Here is a 22420-nt window from a genome sequence, read left to right as displayed (position 1 = left end):
GCCACGCTTATAGAGACATACCCCAAGAGACTTGCAGCTGTAATTGCTGCGAAGGGTGGATCTACAGTATTGACTTTGGGGGGGTGAATAGTTGTGCACGTTTTCAGTTTTTTTGTCTTATTGCTTGTTTGTTTCACAATAAAAATATTTAGCATCTTCAAAGTGGTAGGCATGTTGTGTAAATCAAATGATACAAACCCCCCAAAAATCCATTTTAATTCCAGGTTGTAAGGCAACAAAATAGGAAAAATGCCAAGGGGGTGAATACTTTTGCAAGCCACTGTATATAAGAAATGTGTTATAGATACAGCGGTTATCAGATATTGTTTCAAGACAAATCAATCAAAATACTTGTAAAATGGTGTTTGAATAAGTTTTAATTTCTGAAAAATGCAGGGCCAAAGTGCCCAAAGTTTCAGAATCACCCACACATGGATTTTGTATTATAGAGTAGTGGCCTGAGGGAACACACTTCATGTGTTGGGAAAAGTGTTATGAAATGTAATGTCATGTAATATTTTAAATTGTATATAACTGCCTTAATGTTGCTGGACCCCAGGAAGCTAATGGGGATCCTTAATAAATAAATACAATAAATAAAGTTTTTAAACTGGTTGTAAATTCTATAAATGGCCCTATAATTACACTGTACTCGTTTACTTAAAATTCCAGGAATATAAAACTCTCTGGGCCACACGCTCTGAACTAATTATTTCTAATTGCTTTACCTCACATATGTGATGCGCAGCTGTTAAGTGTCTAGTAACATGGGAGTCACTGATATTTTTCTCGCAACCTTTCTTATACCAAAACATGAAGTCGTTTGTCCCTTTATTCCCCTTTGTCACCCTTGAGGATTCAGTATGAATGATGTCAGTATAAACACACATGGAAACTAATCTGACAAAATGTCCTTAAAAAAGCATTAAAAAAAAATATATATAAGCAATAAGCAATCTCAATTGTGTATAAAATGCATAACTCAACTAAATACATGCATTTAATAATGCATTTGGCAATGGTCATGCAATGGCCATACATAAACTGGTTGGGTTATACACAAATTCAGAAAAAACACGAGCACACAGCCATGTATTTTTTCCAAATACATGGCTCTGCACACTCTAACACGCGCGCGCGCGCGCACACACACACACACACACACGCACAGTTGGTTGGACTTCTTAGCCTGTGACACTACCCGGAAATAGAATACAGACCGGAAGCTACCATTTTAACTCGAAGAACATTAGCAGCCGTAGGCATAGTCCATAAACGGGGACACCTAAAATTGACACGGGGCGGAAAATATTTGACCGAAGAAAAATAATGAAAATACGACAAACACTCAAGAAAGGGCCAATTTCGGTAAATTCGAAGAGTTAACGATTCAAGCATCGAAACTACCGCTTCAAACAAGGGACATATCTGAATTAGCAGGCCAACCCAGCGGAAATAGTTTTTGTTAACGAGTCGAAAACAGCCCTCTTGGGCCGATGGAGAGGCAGGCCTTTGAAAATATTTGTCCCTGGATGAAGAAAAATGTCTATCTGACATAAATAAGTTATCACGGCATTCCCCGCGCCATTTTTATCCTATGTTTTTTTTCTTTTACCATTTTGACAGGCGATTTTAATGAGTAATTATAAGGTTAGCTTGCTAAAAAAAGACAGCTATCAAGCTATCTGTTAGCTTGGTAGCTATGTTAGCTTAGCATCGGCTACATATGCAACCAGGTTTTCAAACGACATTTTAATTTATTAGCTAACAACGACATGATTGAAATACTCCTTTATTCAGATCCAATTTCATTTTTATTGTTGCATTGGTTGACAGCTTTACTCAACCACCTATAAAACAAGGTAATGTTAGCCTGCTAACGTTAGTTAGCTAATGACGAATGCCGCGCTACTAATTTTGGAATTTTGCCACCACCTGCAATTTTGGTGGGTTTTCAAGTTAGTCTAGCTAACTTTGCTACCCACCAGAAGATCAATGGAAGCAGACCCATTCGTTTCTACCTGTAAACACGTTTTGGTCTTCAATCAAGCAGAAAGTGCTACACCAGTCTCCAGCCCGTATACATCCCACCAAACCTGTTGGTAAGATGTTTTAAAATTAGTTTATTGTTAAATGGTACGTTATAACCTTGTAGTTAGGCAAGGTCTTCACAGACCAGCAGGAAATATTAGGAAATACTGGGAACGTCACTGAAAAACACAATAATAGTCCTTTGTAAGTTATATGAAAACACATTCTCTGTTATGGTTGCAAATATCTCAACAGTAGGCTATTGGCACCTATCAGATACAGGTCTAGACATGGCCATGTTAGCTATCATCCATAGTTTTGTCGATTTGTTTTACATAATGATGCACAGCATGTTGATCATAAAAATGAAATGCTGTGCATGCCAATCAGTTTATGACAATTTCTGTCACATATTTATATTCTGGATTCTCATATGCGCACTCTAATATATCCACTGATTGTAATTCCTTGATTTTATATGTATTTGTATTACATTTGCGAAACATTCTACTTCACTGTTGGAGCTAGTAACATAAGCATTTCGTTCCACCTGCTATAACACCAGCAAATATGTGTACATGTCCAATAAACTTTGAATTGATTTTATCTAGGCCCAGGCTACATTCTATTTAGGCCTATTTGATTGCCTTCTTGGTACTTTAGACGAATGGCTTCAAGTTCATGGTATATCATTTCATAACAAGCTACATACATTTAATTTGCATTGCCCGTAGGCTTCAATCTGCAATTTGTGCATTATATCACAGTGGGCCCCCGAAAAAAGCAAATGATGGAGAAAACAGAGCATGCGTCCAATGTAAATACCTTTACTGGTAGTACTTAATTTCTATGAGGCCAGACCTAACTATAGTGCTCAAGGAATGTCATTCCACGAGAGCAACGCCATTAATCATTTGGACTTGATTTGGAGTAAATGGCCTAAATAATTTGTTTACAAAGTTTCATGACAACAAAAATAATCTATGGAGTAGGCTACTTGTTTGTTTATTATAACATAAGACAATTGTACCAACCTCCACAGGGTTATATGGGTCATCTATTTATTTTCTTGGCTATTATAATACCTTCCTTGTTTGGTAACAATAGGTTGGGTGACCTTATCGCCCTACAAGAAAGGTAATTGGAAAATTGGCCACAAGACAGAACTGTTTTTGTATGTCTATTGTTAATGGGGAAGGACACAGTGAATTCACTGTTGTCCTCTAGCAGAAGTTTCACCCTGGGGTTCCTGTGATATTTACCTTAAAAGACTGAAGGTTGAGTGTAGCCCAGGGCCATGTTCAGTTGCAAAACGTTCTTGAACGTTGCAGATAGAAATTCCATGAATAGAGCTGACGTGATTCCTTATTTCACATGTCTGTTCTACATAGCATATTTATATCTGAACGTTACAGAACGCTGCGTCCTGCTGAACGTGGCGCTGGTGTTACCATTTTGAAATGTAGCCTATAATTAGTCTAGGTGAGGTGGCTGTTTAGCTGTGGCAGGCCTCCCATGTCTTTAACCAAGTCAGAAAAGTCACCTGGGGAAAAAGTAAAGGAGGCAAAAAATTATTTAGACCACACCAGTGTTTTTATTTTGTCTTTATTTAACTAGGCAAGTCAGTTAAGAACAAATTTCTTATTTTCAATGACGGCCTAGTGGGTTAACTGCCTTGTTCGGTGGCAGAACGACAGATTTTTACCTTGTCAGCTCGGGGATTCGATCTTGCAACCTTCTGGTTACTACTCCAACGCTCTAACCACTAGGCTACCTGCCGCCCTGATTTCCATTGAATATATTTATAGGCAGCTTTGCCCGTACACATCTGCACAGCTCAACTAGACTAATAAAGGACTTGTTGGTTAATTGAATCTAGCTGGGCTAGATGTGGACCCCTAGGACCAGGATTGCACATAATTAACTGCACACACTGAATTCACGTCTCCTATTTTCAAAGCAAACCAGAGGTGCAAGAGGAAAGTATGATTGGCTGAACTAACAGCTGGGTTGTTCCATATGATTTCAAAAACTTCTTTACTGAACCCCTTTTGATTTGAATGAAACCTTCCATGTTTTCCCATGGTGGAAGTGGTCAGAAAGTGACATTTTGGATCTGAATGCCAAAACATTCAGGAGATTGCTCAATTTTGACCCAATTTGCAAAGTCCACCCTACCATGAGACTTCATCACTGAAAAAGGTTGAGTTTGATATCATTTGAAAGCTTACAAACAGGATTTCTTTTTTTAAATCTTATGATTTATTGAAATACATTTTTTTTAATAAAACATTTTTTTTTAAATTACATTTATCTAGGAACATGTAAACTCAGATTTTGTTCATATACACTGTGTATACAAAACATTAAGAACACCTGCTCTTTCCATGACATAGATGTACCAGGTGAATGCTATGATCCCTTATTGTTAAATCCACTTTAATCAGTCTAGATGAAGGGGATGAGACGGGTTAACCCTCTAGGTTCTAAACTAACATGGAATTGTTTTAAGATGGCCATACCAAGGTTAATTTAGCCACCTTTCACCGCAGATGCGGAATGGCGATATTACCAACGGGACATTAAACTGTAATATCTTATGTTTCACCGAGTCGTGGCTGAACGACGGCATGGATAACATACAGCTGGCGGGTTTGAAACTTTTTCGGCAAGGATAGCACAGCGGCCTCTGGTAAGACAAGGGGTGGCGGTCTATGTATATTTGTGAACAGCTGTTGCGTGAGGTAGAGTATCTCATGACAAGCTGTAGACCACGCTATTTACCAAGAGAGTTTTCATCTGTCTTTTTCGTAGCTGTCTATATACCACCACAAACCTATGCTGGCACTAAGACCGCACTCAATGAGCTGTATACCGCCATAAGCAAACAGGAAAACGCTCATTTAGAGGCGGCGCTACTAGTGGCCTGGGACTTTAATGCAGGGAAACTCAAATTTGTTTTTACCTCATTTCTACTAGCATGTTAAATGTGCAACCAGAGGGGGAAAAACTCTAGACCACCTTTACTCCACACACAGATGTGTACAAAGCTCGCCCTCCATTTGGCAAATCTGACCACTATTCTATCCTCCTGATTCCTGCTTACAAGCGAAAACTAAAACAGGCTGCACCAGTGACTCGGTCAATAAGAAAGTGACCAGATGAAGCAGATTCTAAGTTACAGGACTATTTTGCTAGCACAGACTGGAATATGTTCTGGGATTCTTCCGAGTGCATCGATGACGTCGTACCCACAGTGACCGTACGTACATAACCATTAGCCGCTGAAAATACATTTGACCGGTCATGCTTATCAGTCTAGGTTAATTAATTTGCGTAATTCAATTAGTGTCAGAATTTTAATAAATCTCGTCAGTCATAAAACGGGAACAGTGTCGGAGTCGACCAGAATTGTTATTTTGCAGAAAATAGTAATGTACAGTGAGTTTATAGAGTTAGAAAGTAGCTTTCTTACGCCAAAGAATGGCTGTCTTTAGTCAGTGATCCATGAGCAAATGAGTGGAGACTCGTTGCTAGGCTACTCAGACTCACTGCAGGGAGCTGTGGGAGACAGAGTAGCAGCACTAAGTAGCTAACAACAGCTAAGCTAACAACCAAAAAAGTTTCACAGCATTTATCTCCTGTTCTACTGCTTTTCATATCAACTTTGTTCCTAGTTGTTGCATATTTACAGTTTACCTCTTTCTACGTTTCTAATGGGGGTGTTCGTTTCAGTCACATTAAAAGGCTTGTGTCAGGGGCGTCTTATAGAACAGCGGTTTCCTGCAAATTGCATTTAGGCAAATAATGTATTACATTGCTTCATTACAGTAGTTGCATGTTAAATAATATGAGACCATAGGCTTGCTATTGTTGCTTGTTTTTTAGGCTCTTAATGAAAAATATCTGCTCATTTTACCCATGCATAGTATTTTCTGTTGATCAGGTCATTTTACTGTTTGGAACGAATTTAACCGCTTGTTAACCGGTTCTTGGGGGTTGGTTAGTTGACAGCAAAATTGACCGAAACTTGTATCCCTATTCCAAATCTCTCTGCCAATAACGGCTAGTTTTCAGTTTTCCCTCCCCACTCACACCACTCCCAGAAAGTCACAGCAAAATTCTTGCTTGAGCAATTGGTGTTTGTTAAGAAGCTATTTTTGTTTCTTTTTGACCATTTTGACTGAAAACAATCACAGGAAGGTACTTAATTGTTGCCTAGAAACTATTTTATTTTGAGAAAGGTTGCATTGGACTTTTTTTAAACTGTCAATCTTCCAGTGCAAACCTATTGAAATGTCGATAATATATTTCCATTCAAGTTGACAGTCGACAGTGGGTGCACCAGCTGCCTTCTTACTGGTAGTAATTGGAAGTTAGTTTCAATTAAATTGAAATGTCAATGGTGTACCAGATAAGTTGCAGGTGTCTGAAGGGATAGGTCCATTCTATGAATTCTATTTCTATGATTGAAATGCTACCCACCCCGTATTCGAGTATGCTGTCTCAACCGATGACGGGCACAACACAAATGCTTCCAATGTAAAATAAGGTCTAGGGTAGGGCTGGGCGATATACCGTATTTTACAATATACCCGCATTGATGCACAGACCGGTTTTTGTTTTTACTTTACCTTCTATAACGGTATTTGAATGTAAGGACTGGCCAATATATATCAAATTATTTTTTGTTTTTATGAAAGTTTATGTCCGCTTGTTCTCATGTTGTCTTTTTGGTCTCGTCTTGTTCGCTCCTGTGCTCTGCACCTTCCCATTTACATCAGAGAGTTGTATATAATGATGAGATGCTCACTTCTCCACCCTAACAATGGGAGTCGGAAGTCCCAAAGGTGGGAAGACAGGCGACAAGCTTAGGTTCAAAATAAGCGCATAGAAACGCATTGGGCTTATTTTGGACAGATTCTGGCGAGAGGGAAACCTCATGCTTTGCCTCTTTCTCCCAAGTTGAGAGATCACTTCTTCCTCTCTGACAAACTGTTTCAACTTGCTATTTTGCATTTCAGGTTTTGTCCAACAGAATCAGTCATATGGACACCGAAACACATGGAGAGACAATTTTACTATAATAGAGAAGTTAACTTTCGAACCATACCCTTTTTATGTTTCAACTCCTCAAATTTCGAGCCGAGCAGACACTACTAAAACGTATGTACCAAATTAACATTCATTCTGGAGAATTAATTCTGATTGTCGCGCGTGCATTACGGTACCACGTATTGCTAGCAGCATTTTAGTCAGTTATTAAAGATCGTTATACTAGCTGTTTAGTCTGTGTGCAATAAGCATAAAACAATTATATAAGGAATTGGCAACTCATTCTCATTCTGAGAAATAAGGTAGGCCACTTGATTTCAACATCTGAACAAAGTGGACAGGCTAGCATGCTTTTCAAACAGTTGGAGACGGACAGGTTGTGTTCATAACAATTCAACTGTTTTGCCTCGTTAGCTGAATTCAGAGCTTGTGAAATTTTACCTAGATCCAAGTTGGCTAAACTTGATATCAAATTTAATTTTTTGGGTCACATATACATATTTAGCAGATGTTATTGTGGTTGTATCGAAATGCAGTAATATCTTAACAATACGCACATCTAAAAGTAAAAGATTGGAATTAAGAAATATATAAATATTAGGATGAGCAATGTCGGAATGGCATTGACTAAAATACAGTATATACATATGAAAAAGCAATATGTAAACATTATTAAAGTGACTAGGTCCTGGGAGGCAGGAAGCTTGGCCCCAGTAATGTATTGGGCCGTACGCACTGCCCTCTGTAGCGCCTTATGGTCGGATGCCGAGCAGTTGCCATACCAGGCGGTGATGCAACCGGTCAGGATGCTCTCAATGGTGCAACTAACTTTTTGAGGATCTGGGGAACCATGCCAAATCTTTTCAGTCTCGTGAGGGGGAAAAGGTGTTGTCGTGCCCTCTTCACGACTGTCTTGGTGTGTTTGGACAATGGTAGTTTGTTGGTAATGTGGACACCAAGGAACTTGACTCTCGACCCGCTCCACTACTGCCCCGTCGATGTGAATGGGGACGTGTTCGACCCTTCTTTTCCTGTAGTCCACGATCAGCTCCTATGTCTTTATCACGTTGAGGGAGAGTTTATTGTCTTGGCACAACACTGCCAGGTGTCTGACCACCTCCCTATAGGCTGTCTCATTGTTGTCAATCAAGCCTACCACTGATGTCGTCAGCAAACTTAATGATGGTGTTGGAGTCGTGCTTGGCCATGCAGTTGTGGGTGAACGGGTACAGGATGAGACTAAGCACGCACACCTGAGGGGCCCCCATGTTGAGGATCAGCTTGGCAGATGTTGTGTTGCCTACCCATACCACCTGGCGGCGGCCTGTCAGGATGTCCAGGGTCCTTAGCTTAGTGAGGAGCTTTCTGGACACTATGGTGTTGAACGCTGAGCTGTAGTCAATGAACAGCATTCTCACATAGGTGTTCCTTTTGTCAAAGTGGGAAAGGACAGCGTGGAGTGCGATTTGAGATGGCGTCATCTGTGGATCTGTTGGGGATGTATGAGAATTGGATTGGGTCTATGGTATCCGGGATGATGGTGTTGATGTGAGCCATGACCAGCCTTTCTAAGGACTTCAGGGCTACCGATGTGAGTGCTACGGGGCGGTAGTCATTTAGACAGGTTACCTTTGCTTTCTTGGGCACAGGGACTATGGTGGTCTGCTTGAAACATGTAGGTATTACAGACTCGGTCAGGGAGAGGTTGAAAATGTCAGTGAAGACGCTTGCCAGTCGGTCAAAGCTTAAGGTTCCCCTAGGAAACACTTGTCAACTCTTTGTTTCCTACCCTGTCACAATAACTCCTCCTTGGCATTTTCATTCGTTGTCATGTCAAACACTTTATTTAAAGTGCCCACTATTATATTCTAACTATAGAATTAGAATATTCATTCTATTTCCATGATTCTAACAGTTCACCCAAGTGTTTTCCTCTAAATCGCAAGTCAAATTGCAATTGCAACATTTGGTTAAAAATAAGGCATAGGTTGTTTGCCGATATCGTGGAGCACTACGTGGCAGTGTGGAAATGATCTCAAATGAGTGCAGGAAAAGCAGAAATGTGTGATAATGCTGAAAAATTATTTTTAGTTGAATTGAAGAGTATGAAACAATCAGAATGCAGAAAGACCCAATGAAATCACTTAGTGTTGCCACCCTAGGGTCACACTACTCATAAAGCAAGTTTTTTACTTTTATTATTCAAAAACTTGAAATGGCGCCATTCAACAAAAAAAGTGATATTTTAGCCATATCACCCAGCCCTAGTCTAAGGTAGTGTTGTAAACGTTAAACTATTTAAACGAAAATTTGGATCTTAACGTTAAAGATCCATAACGGAAAATGTTTTGTTTGTTTTTGCGTGGATGCAGAAAGAACAACAACATAGTGGGTCAATTTCCGCATCAACTAAGGCTCAACTTCTTCTTTGTCTTGGTGCCCTGGCTACCACGCTGTGAACAGCGTAAAGCGAACCCGTGCACATGCGCAGATACTATGAGATCGAAGTGTTGCGTCTAGCTCATCTCAATATCCTAGCCTATTCATTGATGATAGGCCCTGCTTTACTGAAGTTGTGAGACATTGCAAGCCAAGAAATTGTGATATACAGGATTCCATTGTGAAATACAGCTTTTGATTGCTGTCAGATAGGCCTAGTGCACGGTTCTGACTCTGTGTCTGGCGGCTGATCTTCCTATTCTGTCTCCCTCCGTCCCTCACTAGCTCACTGAAAATTGTGTTTGTGTTCTTGAAGGTATGGCAACTAGTCAGTCTCCTGCGTTCCAAAAATACAGAATCTTAGGAGTCTTCACACTAGACGTGCAAGGATTCGAGGAAACAATTATTTTGGAGTCGACTCTCCACCACGTCATTGTCGTTAACAGTTGGAAAAATGGCAGAGAAAGGTAAGTGACCACAGCGATGTCCTGTGTGGCAATACTTTGAGAAGGAAAATCTAACTTGAGTTGAGGTACAGTAATGGTAGAACAGGTGCAATGCTTTAAAAAATAAAATTCCACCAAACCACTCATTTGCATAACACTAATATGTGAGAATTTTTTTTTGTGGGTGAACACGTTTCATTTTGTTTATAAGGTTGGTAGCAACATGTGGAAATCTGTTTCAGCTCAAGTCAACTACAAAACCCGCAATGCTGTCTCTGTGGGCTGGCTGGCTAGGTAGCTAGCTAGCAAATGTATATGTATACACAATAATATATAATGTATACACAATAATACCAAAGTCAATATCAGCCTGTGAAGGAGAGAGCTGTAAAATCACCTAAACAAACTGCACTAACTATCGATTTACCAGTCTACAATCTCACCATGTTCAACCTGCCGATCGATGCAGTCTGACATTCACAACGGCACCATGCAATTCACCCTGGACTGAAGAGGCAGACAAATGGGAGAAATGTGTTAAACCCTTTTGTTAAATTACACATTTCTCTAGGTATTTACACTGCTCAAAAAAATAAAGGGAACACTTAAACAACACAATGTAACTCCAAGTCAATCACACTTCTGTGAAATCAAACTGTCCAATTAGGAAGCAACACTGATTGACAATACATTTCACATGCTGTTGTGCAAATGGAATAGACAAAAGGTGGAAATTATAGGCAATTAGCAAGACACCCCCAAAAAAGGAGTGATTCTGCAGGTGGTGACCACAGACAACTTCTCAGTTCCTATGCTTCCTGGCTGATGTTTTGGTCACTTTTGAATGCTGGCGGTGCTCTCACTCTAGTGGTAGCATGAGACGGAGTCTACAACCCACACAAGTGGCTCAGGTAGTGCAGTTCATCCAGGATGGCACATCAATGCGAGCTGTGGCAAAAAGGTTTGCTGTGTCTGTCAGCGTAGTGTCCAGAGCATGGAGGCGCTACCAGGAGACAGGCCAGTACATCAGGAGACGTGGAGGAGGCCGTAGGAGGGCAACAACCCAGCAGCAGGACCGCTACCTCCGCCTTTGTGCCAGGAGGTGCACTGCCAGAGCCCTGCAAAATGACCTCCAGCAGGCCACAAATGTGCATGTGTCTGCTCAAACGGTCAGAAACAGACTCCATGAGGGTGGTATGAGGGCCCGACGTCCACAGGTGGGGGTTGTGCTTACAGCCCAGCACCGTGCAGGACGTTTGGCATTTGCCAGAGAACACCAAGATTGGCAAATTCGCCACTGGCGCCCTGTGCTCTTCACAGATGAAAGCAGGTTCACACTGAGCACATGTGACAGACGTGACAGAGTCTGGAGACGCCGTGGAGAACGTTCTGCTGCCTGCAACATCCTCCAGCATGACCGGTTTGGCGGTGGGTCAGTCATGGTGTGGGGTGGCATTTCTTTGTGGGGCCGCACAGCCCTCCATGTGCTCGCCAGAGGTAGCCTGACTGCCATTAGGTACCGAGATGAGATCCTCAGACCCCTTGTGAGACCATATGCTGACACATGCACATTTGTGGCCTGCTGGAGGTCATTTTGCAGGGCTCTGGCAGTGCACCTCCTTGCACAAAGACGGAGGTAGCGGTCCTGCTGCTGGGTTGTTGCCCTCCTACGGCCTCCTCCACGTCTCCTGATGTACTGGCCTGTCTCCTGGTAGCGCCTCCATGCTCTGGACACTACGCTGACAGACACAGCAAACCTTTTTGCCACAGCTCGCATTGATGTGCCATCCTGGATGAACTGCACTACCTGAGCCACTTGTGTGGGTTGTAGACTCCGTCTCATGCTACCACTAGAGTGAGAGCACCGCCAGCATTCAAAAGTGACCAAAACATCAGCCAGGAAGCATAGGAACTGAGAAGTTGTCTGTGGTCACCACCTGCAGAATCACTCCTTTTTTGGGGGTGTCTTGCTAATTGCCTATAATTTCCACCTTTTGTCTATTCCATTTGCACAACAGCATGTGACATTTATTGTCAATCAGTGTTGCTTCCTAAGTGGACAGTTTGATTTCATAGAAGTGTGATTGACTTGGAGTTACATTGTGTTGTTTAAGTGTTCCCTTTATTTTTTTGAGCAGTGTATATCACAAAAATATGATCAATGGCTCATTGGAGAAAAGACAATCTGACATGTTTTTCCGATCTAAAAGTCGTATTCCTGTTAACTTCCAGTGTGGTGAGAGCGGCTCTATCTTAATGCTACGTCATACCAACTGAATTTCTGCTTGCTTGAATGGCAATATCTCAGATAAACATGAATTGACCCAGGGAATCGATGGAACATTGCTCAGAGATGCACAAAAACAATATAACATTCTAAATGGTTGAATCTTTATTTTAACTATCTGAAAGGGATGCACGGTGAGACCCAAACCGTTGCTGGCAGCAGCACAGCTGCATTGTAAATTCACATGGAATTTTATGAATTGCCTTCTCTTTTTTTAATGGAAAACCGTAAACGTAAAACTGTTTACGCTTATATGTTAAGAAAAATTGTCCGTTTGCCACATTCCTTATCCAGGGTACGTTTGTGAAAATGAGAATCTGGGTTTAGTTAAAAAATATATAATTGACGTAAAAAGAAAAATGGTTTGACAACCCTGTTTTGTAAGCTTTCAAATGAAATCAAACGTAACTGTTTATTTTTTTCAGTGATGACATCTCATGGTAGGGTGGGGTATGCAAAATGGGTAAACTTCGAGCACCTGTTTTGGCATCCAGGTCCAAAAAGTCACTTTCTGACCACTTCCACCATGGGCAAACTTGTTTGAAGATTTTGTTCAAGTCAAAAGCGGTGCAGTTTGAAAGTGATTGAAATTATATGGAACGACCCAGCTTCAATTTTTATTTGACCAATGAGTCAAAGAGTGCAATTGGGGTCTAACCTATTCTGTTTGACATAATGCAAGCCAAAGAGCATTGAAAAACTTGCTGCACGCCCCTGATCACTATTAAAGCAAGAAAACACATTTCAATATAAAATGCAGGTTTTATGGTCTGCGTTTTGAAAGTGCGACCCCTGCTTCTGCCATGGCCAAACGTGTTTAGAAATGTTTGTTCAAGTCAAGAGGCGCGGTCAAATTGAAATAAAATGGAACAACCCTTGGGTCAAGCAAGTTTGGTTCTCGGGCCAGAGTCCTGTTTTTTTTTTTTTGCTCTTCAAATCATCAAATCAAATCAAGTTCATTTTATATAGCCCTTCGTACATCAGCTAATATCTCGAAGTGCTGTACAGAAACCCAGCCTAAAACCCCAAACAGCAAGCAATGCAGGTGTAGAAGCACGGTGGCTAGGAAAAACTCCCTAGAAAGGCCAAAACCTAGGAAGAAACCTAGAGAGGAACCAGGTTATGAGGGGTGGCCAGTCCTCTTCTGGCTGTGCCGGGTGGAGATTATAACAGAACATGGCCAAGATGTTCAAAATGTTCATAAATGACAAGCATGGTCAAATACTAATCAGGAATAAATGTCAGTTGGCTTTTCATAGCCGATCATTAAGAGTTGAAAGCAGCAGGTCTGGGACAGGTAGGGGTTCCATAACCGCAGGCAGAACAGTTGAAACTGGAACAGCAGCAAGGCCAGGTGGACTGGGGACAGCAAGGAGTCATCATGCCCGGTAGTCCTGACGTATGGTCCTAGGGCTCAGGTTCTCCGAGAGAGAGAAAGAAAGAGAGAAGGAGAGGATTAGAGAGAGCATACTTAAATTCGCACAGGACACTGGATAAGACAGGAGAAGTACTCCAGATATAACCAACTGACCCTAGCCCCCCGACACAAACTACTGCAGCATAAATACTGGAGGCTGAGACAGGAGGGGTCAGGAGACACTGTGGCCCCATCCGATGATACCCCCGGACAGGGCCAAACAGGAAGGATATAACCCCACCCACTTTGCCAAAGCACAGCCCCCGCACCACTAGAGGGATATCTTCAACCACCAACTTACAATCCTGAGACAAGGCCGAGTATAGCCCACAAAGATCTCCACCACAGCACAAACCAAGGGGGGGGGGGGAGCGCCAACCCAGACAGGAAGATCACGTCAGTAACTCAACCCACTCAAGTGACGCACCCCTCCTAGGGACGGCATGAAAGACACCAGTAAGCCAGTGACTCAGCCCCTGTAATAGGGTTAGAGGCAGAGAATCCCAGTGGAGAGAGGGGAACCGGCCAGGCAGAGACAGCAAGGGCGGTTCGTTGCTCCAGAGCCTTTCCGTTCACCTTCACACTCCTGGGCCAGACTACACTCAATCATATGACCTACTGAAGAGATAAGTCTTCAGTAAAGACTTAAAGATTGAGACCGAGTCTGCGTCTCTCACATGGGTAGGCAGACCCATGTGAGAGACTCTTTCAAATCAGTTACTGATTCTGGATTCTGACCTGGAAATGTGGGCACGTTTGTGTTTCATTAATTATTTTTGTTAAATAATTGTCAATCCTTAGTAATTGCATGTGGCTATGTTACAGAATGCACCTTTAACAGAGTTGATGGCTGCATTGTTCTAGGCAATACAATTATTGTAAATAATCACTATTTTAAAAGCACAAACGCTTGTTTACGTTTTGACGAATCTTAAGTTAGACAATGAAGATCTCCTGAGATTTGTCTAGTGGTAAGTGGTTATGTATGCCTATACTGGGAGATTAAAATAATTTGATATGATGCTTGGTCAATTCTCGGGATCAAATTTTATTGGTCACATACACATGGTTAGCAAATGCTAATGCGAGTGTAGCGAAATGCTTGTGCTTCTAGTTCCGACAGTGCAGTAATATCTAACAAGTAATCTAACAATTTCCCAACAACTACCTAATACACACAAATCTAAAGGGAGGAATAAGAATATGTACATATAAATATATGGATGAGCGGCATAGGCATGGTGAAATAGATGGTATAATGTACAGTATATACATATGAGTAATGTAAGATATGTAAACATTATTAAAGTGGTCTTGTTTAAAGTGACTAGTGATCCATTTATTAAAGTGGCCAGTGATATGAGTCTCTATGTAGGCAGCAGCCTCTCTGAGTTAGTTATTGCTGTTTAGCAGTCTGATGTCCTTGAGAGAGAAGCTGTTTTTCAATCTCTCTGTCCCAGCTTTGATGCACCTTTACTGACCTCGCCTTCTGGATGGTAGCGGTTTGAACAGGCAGTGGCTCGGGTCGTTGTTGTCCTTGATCTTTTTGGCCTTCTTGTGACATCAGGTGCTGTAGGTGTTTTGGAGGGCAGGTAGTTTGCCCCCTGTGATGTGTAGTGCAGACCGCACCACCCTCTGGAGAGCCTTGCGGTTGAGCGCGGTGCAGTTGCCGAACCAGGCGGTGATACAGACTGACAGAATGATCTCGATTGTGCATCTGTAAAAGTTTTTTTAGGGTTTTAGGTGACACGCCACATTTCTTCAGCCTCTCAAGGTTGGAGGCGCTGTTGCGCCTTCTTCACCACACTGTCTGTGTGGGTGGACCATTTCAGTTTGTCTGTGATGTGTATGCCAAGGAACTTAACTTTCCACCTTCTCCACTACTGTCCCTTCGATGTGGATAGGGGGGTGCTCCCTCTGCTGTTTCCTGAAGTCCATGATCATCTCCTTTGTTTTGTTGAGTGAGAGGTTGTTTTCCAGGCACCACACTCCCAGAGCCCTCACCTCCTCCATATAGGCTGTCTCGTCATCGCTGGTAATCAAGCCCACTACTGTTGTCGTCTGCAAACTTGATTATTGAGTTGGAGGCGTGCATGGCCACGCATTCATGGGTGAACAGGGAGTACAGAAGGGGGCTGAGCACACACCCTTTTGGGGCCCCAGTGTTGAGGGTCAGCGAAGTGGAGATGTTGTTTCCTACCTTCACCACCTGGGGGCGGCCCGTCAAAGTCCAGGACCCAATTGCACAGAGCGTGGTTGAGACCCAGGACCTCAAGCTTGATGATGAGCTTGGAGGGAACTATGGTGTTGAATGCTGAGCTGTAGTCAATGAACAGCATTCTTACATAGGTATTCCTCTTGTCCAGATGGGATAGGGCAGTGTGATGGCAATTGCATCGTCTGTGGACCTGTTGGGGCGGTATGCAAACTAAAGTGGGTCTAGGGTGGCAGGTAGCGTGGAGGTGATATGATCATTGACTAGTCTCTCAAAACGCTTCATGATGACAGAAGTGACTGCTACGGGGCAGTAGTCATTTAGTTATCTTTGCCTTCTTGGGTACAGGAGCAATGGTGGCCATCTTGAAGCATGTGGGGACAGCGGACTGGGATAGGGAGCGATTGAATAGGTCTGTAAACACACCAGCCAGCTGGTCTGCGCATGCTCTGAGGACGCAGCTAGGGATGCCGTCTGTGCCAGCAGCCTTGCAAGGGTTAACATGTTTAAAGGTCTTAGTCACGTCGGCCACAAAGAAGGAGAGGGGGGGGGGGGGGGGGCTGCAGTCCTTGTTAGCGGGCCACGATGGTGGCACTGTATTATCCTCAAAGTGGGCAAAGAAGGTGTTTTAGTTTGTCTGGAAGCGAGACGTCGGTTTCCGTAACGTGGCTGGTTTTCTTTTTGTAGTCCGTGATTTCCTGACCCTGCCACATACGTCTAGTGTCTGAGTCGTTGAATTGCCGACTCCACTTTGGCCCGAGGCGCTATCAAGCTCTAGGCCTATTTAACCAAGAGACTTAACCAATGTTTCTGTTTTCCCCCAGTCTTCAAGAGTGTGGCATCAACGGGCAGACAAAGAAGTGGAACACCTGTTCATCCTTCCTCGCCTGGATGCGGACAGCTTCACATTTTTGGTGAAAAACAAAGACTACCACTATACAAGAAGGAATCTACAAACACTACATAGACTGCATACTATTTATACATTGTATTTCAAATTAGGAACAACATTTATTTAAAAGGACCTTTACCTGCTCTTCTTGGTTTAAAGTGCAAGCACTAGGTATTCATCTGTATAAGAGGGGATAAGGGATAGACATTGGTAGCAGCGGGAGTCATTCTAGAGAAAGTTGTTCAAGAAGCATTACTTTCAGTAGTTGTGGCTATAGATTATTATTGGTGCGATATTGTTGTACTTCAACAGTAGGGCGAGTGACCCAGGAAAAACCTCCCATCAGTGAGTGGGAGATGTTCCAGTTCAGTAAGTACCCCTTGGACATTCTAGATATGCTAAGTGGACACCAAGCCCACCAGTTTAAAGGCCTTGGATTGGAAAGACAGTTGCAGCACCAACAGCAAGTCCAACTTCAGCACCAGCAACAGCTTCAGCAGCAGCACCAACAGCAGGGGGAGTCGTCAGGGGCTCTTCTCTCTGGGCTCGGTCTGGGGTCTCTTCAGGGGTCTAGAAGTAATGCTTTTGCTGATTCTTCATCGATATTTGCCAAAATGAGTGCCCCACCTCCACCAATATCACACCAGAGCCAGTCCTCAACCTCGCATAGTTCACGGAAATCCAGTAAGATGAGCAGTAGTGGGAGTGGGAGCTCTGCTGCGGGATACCCACAATTCTTACGTCCGTTTCACCCTGCAGAAGCAGCACTAGCCCAAGAGCAGCTGCACTCGGGAATGGGACGTTTTGACTTTGGTGGTAGTAGCAGTGGAGGGTCTGGTGTTATTGGAGGAGTGGTTACATCGGCTCCCCCACCGCCACCTTTACACCCTGGCCTCTCTGTTCCCCAAGCCTCACCTGGACCATCCTCCTCACCCTCCCCGTCATCTTCATCGTCCACCAGTAACAACCCTGGCAGTGCAGTGTCCTCCCTAGGGCAACCACTTGTTGGGCAGTCTGATCCACGTAGCTTACATCAGCAGTTCAGTTGCATGCTTGCCGCCAATCAGTACTTTCTTTCTGGGGTCCCGACTAACAGCAGTCTGGAGCAGTTTCTGGTTCAACAAGGGGGTCATAACCATCTTGGCCTGGGTTTGGGCCAAGGAGCTAGTGACTCAAACTCAGCCCTCGCCCCACCTCCAGCTCTTCACTCCTCTCACAGTCATAGTCACTCCACTCCCCAACCTCAACAGCAGCAGCAACCATTAGCACCCCATGCTTTATCTCACCCTCACAGCCATAGCCACCCACACCATCCTCTTCACCCAACACCTCAGCCGTCGTCTCTGGGTGGCTTTGATTTCCAAGGTATTCCAGTTCTCTCCTCCAACCAGCTGGCTTCGTTGATGCAACAAGAAGCTAGTGGTATGCCTCTCCCTCTACCACTCCATTTATCACTTTCGAAAGATGAAGGGAAAGGAGACAGTGGATCTGGGTCTGGTGGAAGTGGTGGTAGCAGGAGAAAGAAGGCTATGGCTGGCTACCTTCCTCAGAGAAAAGCAGATGGCACTAGTCACAGCAGTAGCAGTGGTAGTAACTGCCACAGCAGCTCCACTGAACACAGTCAAAATTCAATCATTCAACCGGGCCTTGTAGGAGGAGCCATAACCAGCCTTGGTAATAACCATTCATCAGTCCTCTCTTCATCAACACAGTCTTCCTCAACAGTCTCCTCCTCTTCCTCCTCAGCCCCTTCTTCATCCACAGCCTCGGTGCTGGTAGCTAATGATTCACAGCTACCTAAACCTGCAAATCCCATGGCCTCCATGCCTTGTCAACCTGACCCTGAAGCCATCTACCACTGTGGTGAATGTGGAAAGACCTTCAGTCATCTTACAAGCCTTCGAAGGCATCTCCGTAGTCATGGTTTGACTTCTGAAGATGCCAAGCCAGACACTTCAAGCGAAGACAAAACGTTCTGTTGCACCGAATGTGGAAAGGGATTCAAGAAAAGAGGACACCTTCTCCAGCATGGTGTTATCCATTCAGGGGCTCGTCCATTTGCATGTGGTGTCTGTCAACGGTCTTTCAACCGCCGTGAGTCCCTCACTAGGCATGAGAAGATCCATGATGATAAGCCTTTCCGATGCCCTGCTTGTGGTCGCTGCTTCCGAGAGAGCACCTCTTTGCTAAATCATGCTGCGTCTGGCACCTGTGGAAAGCCTGGAAGGAATTCGCGGCCCAGACCAAGCGGTAGTGGTGAAAATCAAAGCTCATCAAGTGCAAGTAGCAGCAAAACTGAAATGGTGGCTGGAGGCAGTGGTACAGGTGATTACCAACGAGATGGAGCGAGCAAATATGGCACGGATTATTCAAGGAACCGGCCATCCTACCAACCATCCTACAGTGTGGATGACTACCGACGACAGCAGGCTAACCAATCTTGTTATTCTGGAGAGAGCTCCCATAGCAGTGAGATGTCAAGCCAGACACTTAGAAAAGCACCCTTGGCTCCTACCTTACACCCACACCCTCAAAGTCAACAACAACACCATCTCCATCAACAGCAGCCTCATCTTCCTCTTTCATCTCTATTGGATGACTCTGAGGATGAGGTCACTAGCAGTGCCATGTCTGCAATTGCAGCAGCTGCCGCTGCCTCCTGCGAGATAAGTACTGGCGAGAGTCGAGGAGAGGAGCGAAGAGACATCATTGGAGGTTTGCTTGGAGGACTTGGCTTTGGGAATATGGGAGTCTCACCAGGTGGTCCATCATCTACATCTGAAATCGACAAGACCTACAGAGCAGGTAGTGGCTCTACCATGCCTTTAACCCATCCAAGCCAGCAGATGATGAATGCTAAACCGAAAAAGCCCCGCAAGCCTCGGCAGAAGAGAGAACCAGGACCTGATGGAATCATAGTTAGACAAAGAAGAAGTCGTGGAGAGGGAGAACGGCCATATTCATGCGGAGTATGTGGTAAAGGGTTCAGGAGACGTGAGACCCTACGTCGGCATGACCGTGTTCACACAGGTGAAAAGCCACACCGGTGTGATGTTTGTGGGAAAGAGTTCCGGGAGTACTTCCATCTTACTAAACATTCCACTGTGCATTCTGGTCAGAAGAACTACAAATGTGACCTATGTGGTAAAGAGTTTGCTTACGCTCAGAGCTTGGTGAGACATGGAAAATTACACACAAAAGTGGAATTGGATGGTACACCAGGAGGAAAAATTGCTAAGGGCCATGGCGGGGTTAATAATCTAGATGGAAATCAAGCAAACTCTCAATCTTATTATCCGTACCCTCAAGATAAGTCTCAGGGGTCTAGCTCGTCCACTCAGCCCCCTCAGAAGCTCTATACATGCACAACATGCTGGAAATCCTTCTGCCATCAGTTCCACCTGACAGCCCATCAACAAACTGTCCATGGTGGTGGAATAAGGGGTGAAAAGAATTTCTGCTGTGAGGTATGCGGGAAGGCTTTCGCCTATTCTAACAGCTTGTCCAGGCACAGGCAATCGCAGCATGGATTGGGCCGCACTGGTTCGGCAAACCCACCTGCTGGTGGAACCCAACATTCTTCCCAAGCAGCTGAGTACATCCCTCTTTTTGAATCAGGCCACCCCTCAAATTATCCGTCTGGCTCCTACATGCCAAACCAATCCTCCCAAGGTCAACACCGCCCTTTTCAGTTCCAGTCCCAAGAAGGATGGGTTGGTGGCAAGAGAAAAAGAGAGAGAAAAAGGAGGGTTGAATATCAAAGTATAATGAGAGGGGGGCAACTAGTAGGTGTTGCCTTGAATAAGGCCACGAGCAGGAGACTCAAACTGATGAAGCGGAAAAAAGGAATAATGCATGAGAAGCTTAAGCAAAAGAAACTGCTCGCCCAGCTCCTGAGGATGAGAGGAGGGTATAGAGTTAGACAATGGTGCGGAGGTGTGGTTAAGGTCAGTGGGCTGTCATCTATGGAAGTCCCCATAAAACGTTTTCCATGCCAATACTGCCCCAGCACCACATTCGCCAGTCAGGCCAAACTTTTGATCCATCGTTGTGTGAGGCATCCTCCAAGAAATAACGGCCACCAGGCCCGTCTGAAGTGCTCGGTCTGCGGAAAGCGTTCTCGGACGTTACGGAAAGCCCTCATTCATCGTGGACGTCACCTTTCCCAAGGGCGGTTCTCATGTCCCAAATGCCGCTCCCGCTTCTGGAATGGATCTCTTCTGGAGAGGCACAGGGTTGCTTGCCGGGGTCAATCTCTCTTAGGTAGTGGAAGCTGGGGCTTGAACGTGAACTTGCCCCCAAGAGAGGTTGTTGAGAAGACAGCGGAAGAAGCGGTTCAGGAGGGCCAGCCTGGGAGAACAACAGTGGTGACTGAATACAGCCACTAATTATTTTCTAGTCTAGGATTTTTTAACTAAAAAGCAAGCAAGAACTAGCAAGTTTTAAAGATGTGGGCAACAGGCTTAGTATAACTACCGTATATCCCCTCTACATTCATACAATCCTTACTATAGCAGAGATGTTTGTAAGATAACATGGACTTTTTAAAGGCCAACATCAAAAGCACCATCCGTCTGTCTTTGCTTCCCCAAAGCGGAGAGAGGATTCTAGATCATGTGAGTGTTTGAGTAGCACCTCTTTTCTTCTAAAATGCATTCAACCACAGTATCATTTTTGTTAGCTGTGTTTGGTCTGGGATTATGAATGCATACTAGTAAGAGTGGAGTACCAAAAGTACTGATGTTTTATGTTTTCTGTCATTATTCACAGTTAAACAGTAATAGTATTTGTCTTTTGTTCTGTACTATGTGTTTTTCTTTTGTTCCCCATAGAGATTTTTTTTCGTACAGATGTTTGGCCTGAAGCAAAAACAATTGTCTGGTGAGCAAGTCAGTCTAAGAAACTATTTGAACCGATAAAAGATAGTTGTCAATTAGTCACTCCTGTTATGAAACTTGACTCACTGAATTGAATAATCACTTAGTGTAACTGGACGTATCTTGTCAAACCAATCGGTAAAATTGTGCAAAACTGGCTAGCTGAACAGGTTGGAATGGATCAGAATGGAATGAGAGACCATTTTTCTGTACACTTCCATCATATATAGGGGAAAACAATGGGACTTAGGTGTCAGGAATGGATAATGGGAACAACCGGAGTGTACTGTACAATTCGTATTATATTTTATTATATATTGATTATTTGCTGTTTTTTTTTTACTCCAAGTATCATTTATTTTGTCATTGTTGCTATTGTATGGGTGGGTGGGAATATGTTTTGGGACTATCTTTGTAAAACAATGTGAGGATGATGAATATATGTATCAGTGTGATTATTTTTTTTTTCCTTCCCTACCCCATTTAGTTAAGCCCTATCCCGTAACACGTGTACACATTGTTCATTACTTAGGTCCTGTCCCCCGGTGTTTTCCTTTCAGTAAACTAAAACATGAAATATTATTACTAAATAACTATCGTTTTCTTTGCCTAAAGTGAATTGTTGAAACCCTTAAAAATTCAATAAAAAAACTTTAAAATGTCATCATGCTTTCCCTTACTATTATTTAAATTGATGGTATTCAAAGTCTCCCCCTAGTGGGGTTGCAGGGGAAATGCAGTGGGCAAAAATATACAATATA

The 22420-nt window shown here is 43.5% G+C and overlaps 1 protein-coding gene across 1 annotated transcript; it reads left to right on the top strand.

Moving 5' to 3' along the window:
* Window positions 1–1238: 1238 nt before the first annotated feature.
* On the top strand, window positions 1239–22323 carry LOC120022727 (zinc finger protein 91-like). The gene is made up of 2 exons (XM_038966715.1): window positions 1239–2102; window positions 16715–22323. Exon 2 carries the CDS (start codon window positions 17139–17141, stop codon window positions 21168–21170), a length of 4032 nt encoding a protein of 1343 aa, XP_038822643.1. The 5' UTR covers window positions 1239–2102; window positions 16715–17138; the 3' UTR covers window positions 21171–22323.
* The last annotated feature ends 97 nt before the right edge of the window (window positions 22324–22420 follow it).

Source organism: Salvelinus namaycush, chromosome 27 (genome assembly GCF_016432855.1).
Source record: "Salvelinus namaycush isolate Seneca chromosome 27, SaNama_1.0, whole genome shotgun sequence".
Taxonomy (NCBI): Eukaryota; Metazoa; Chordata; class Actinopteri; order Salmoniformes; family Salmonidae; genus Salvelinus; species Salvelinus namaycush.
The sequence above is the reverse complement of the archived record's forward strand: the minus strand, read 5'-3'. Positions and strand labels throughout refer to the sequence as shown.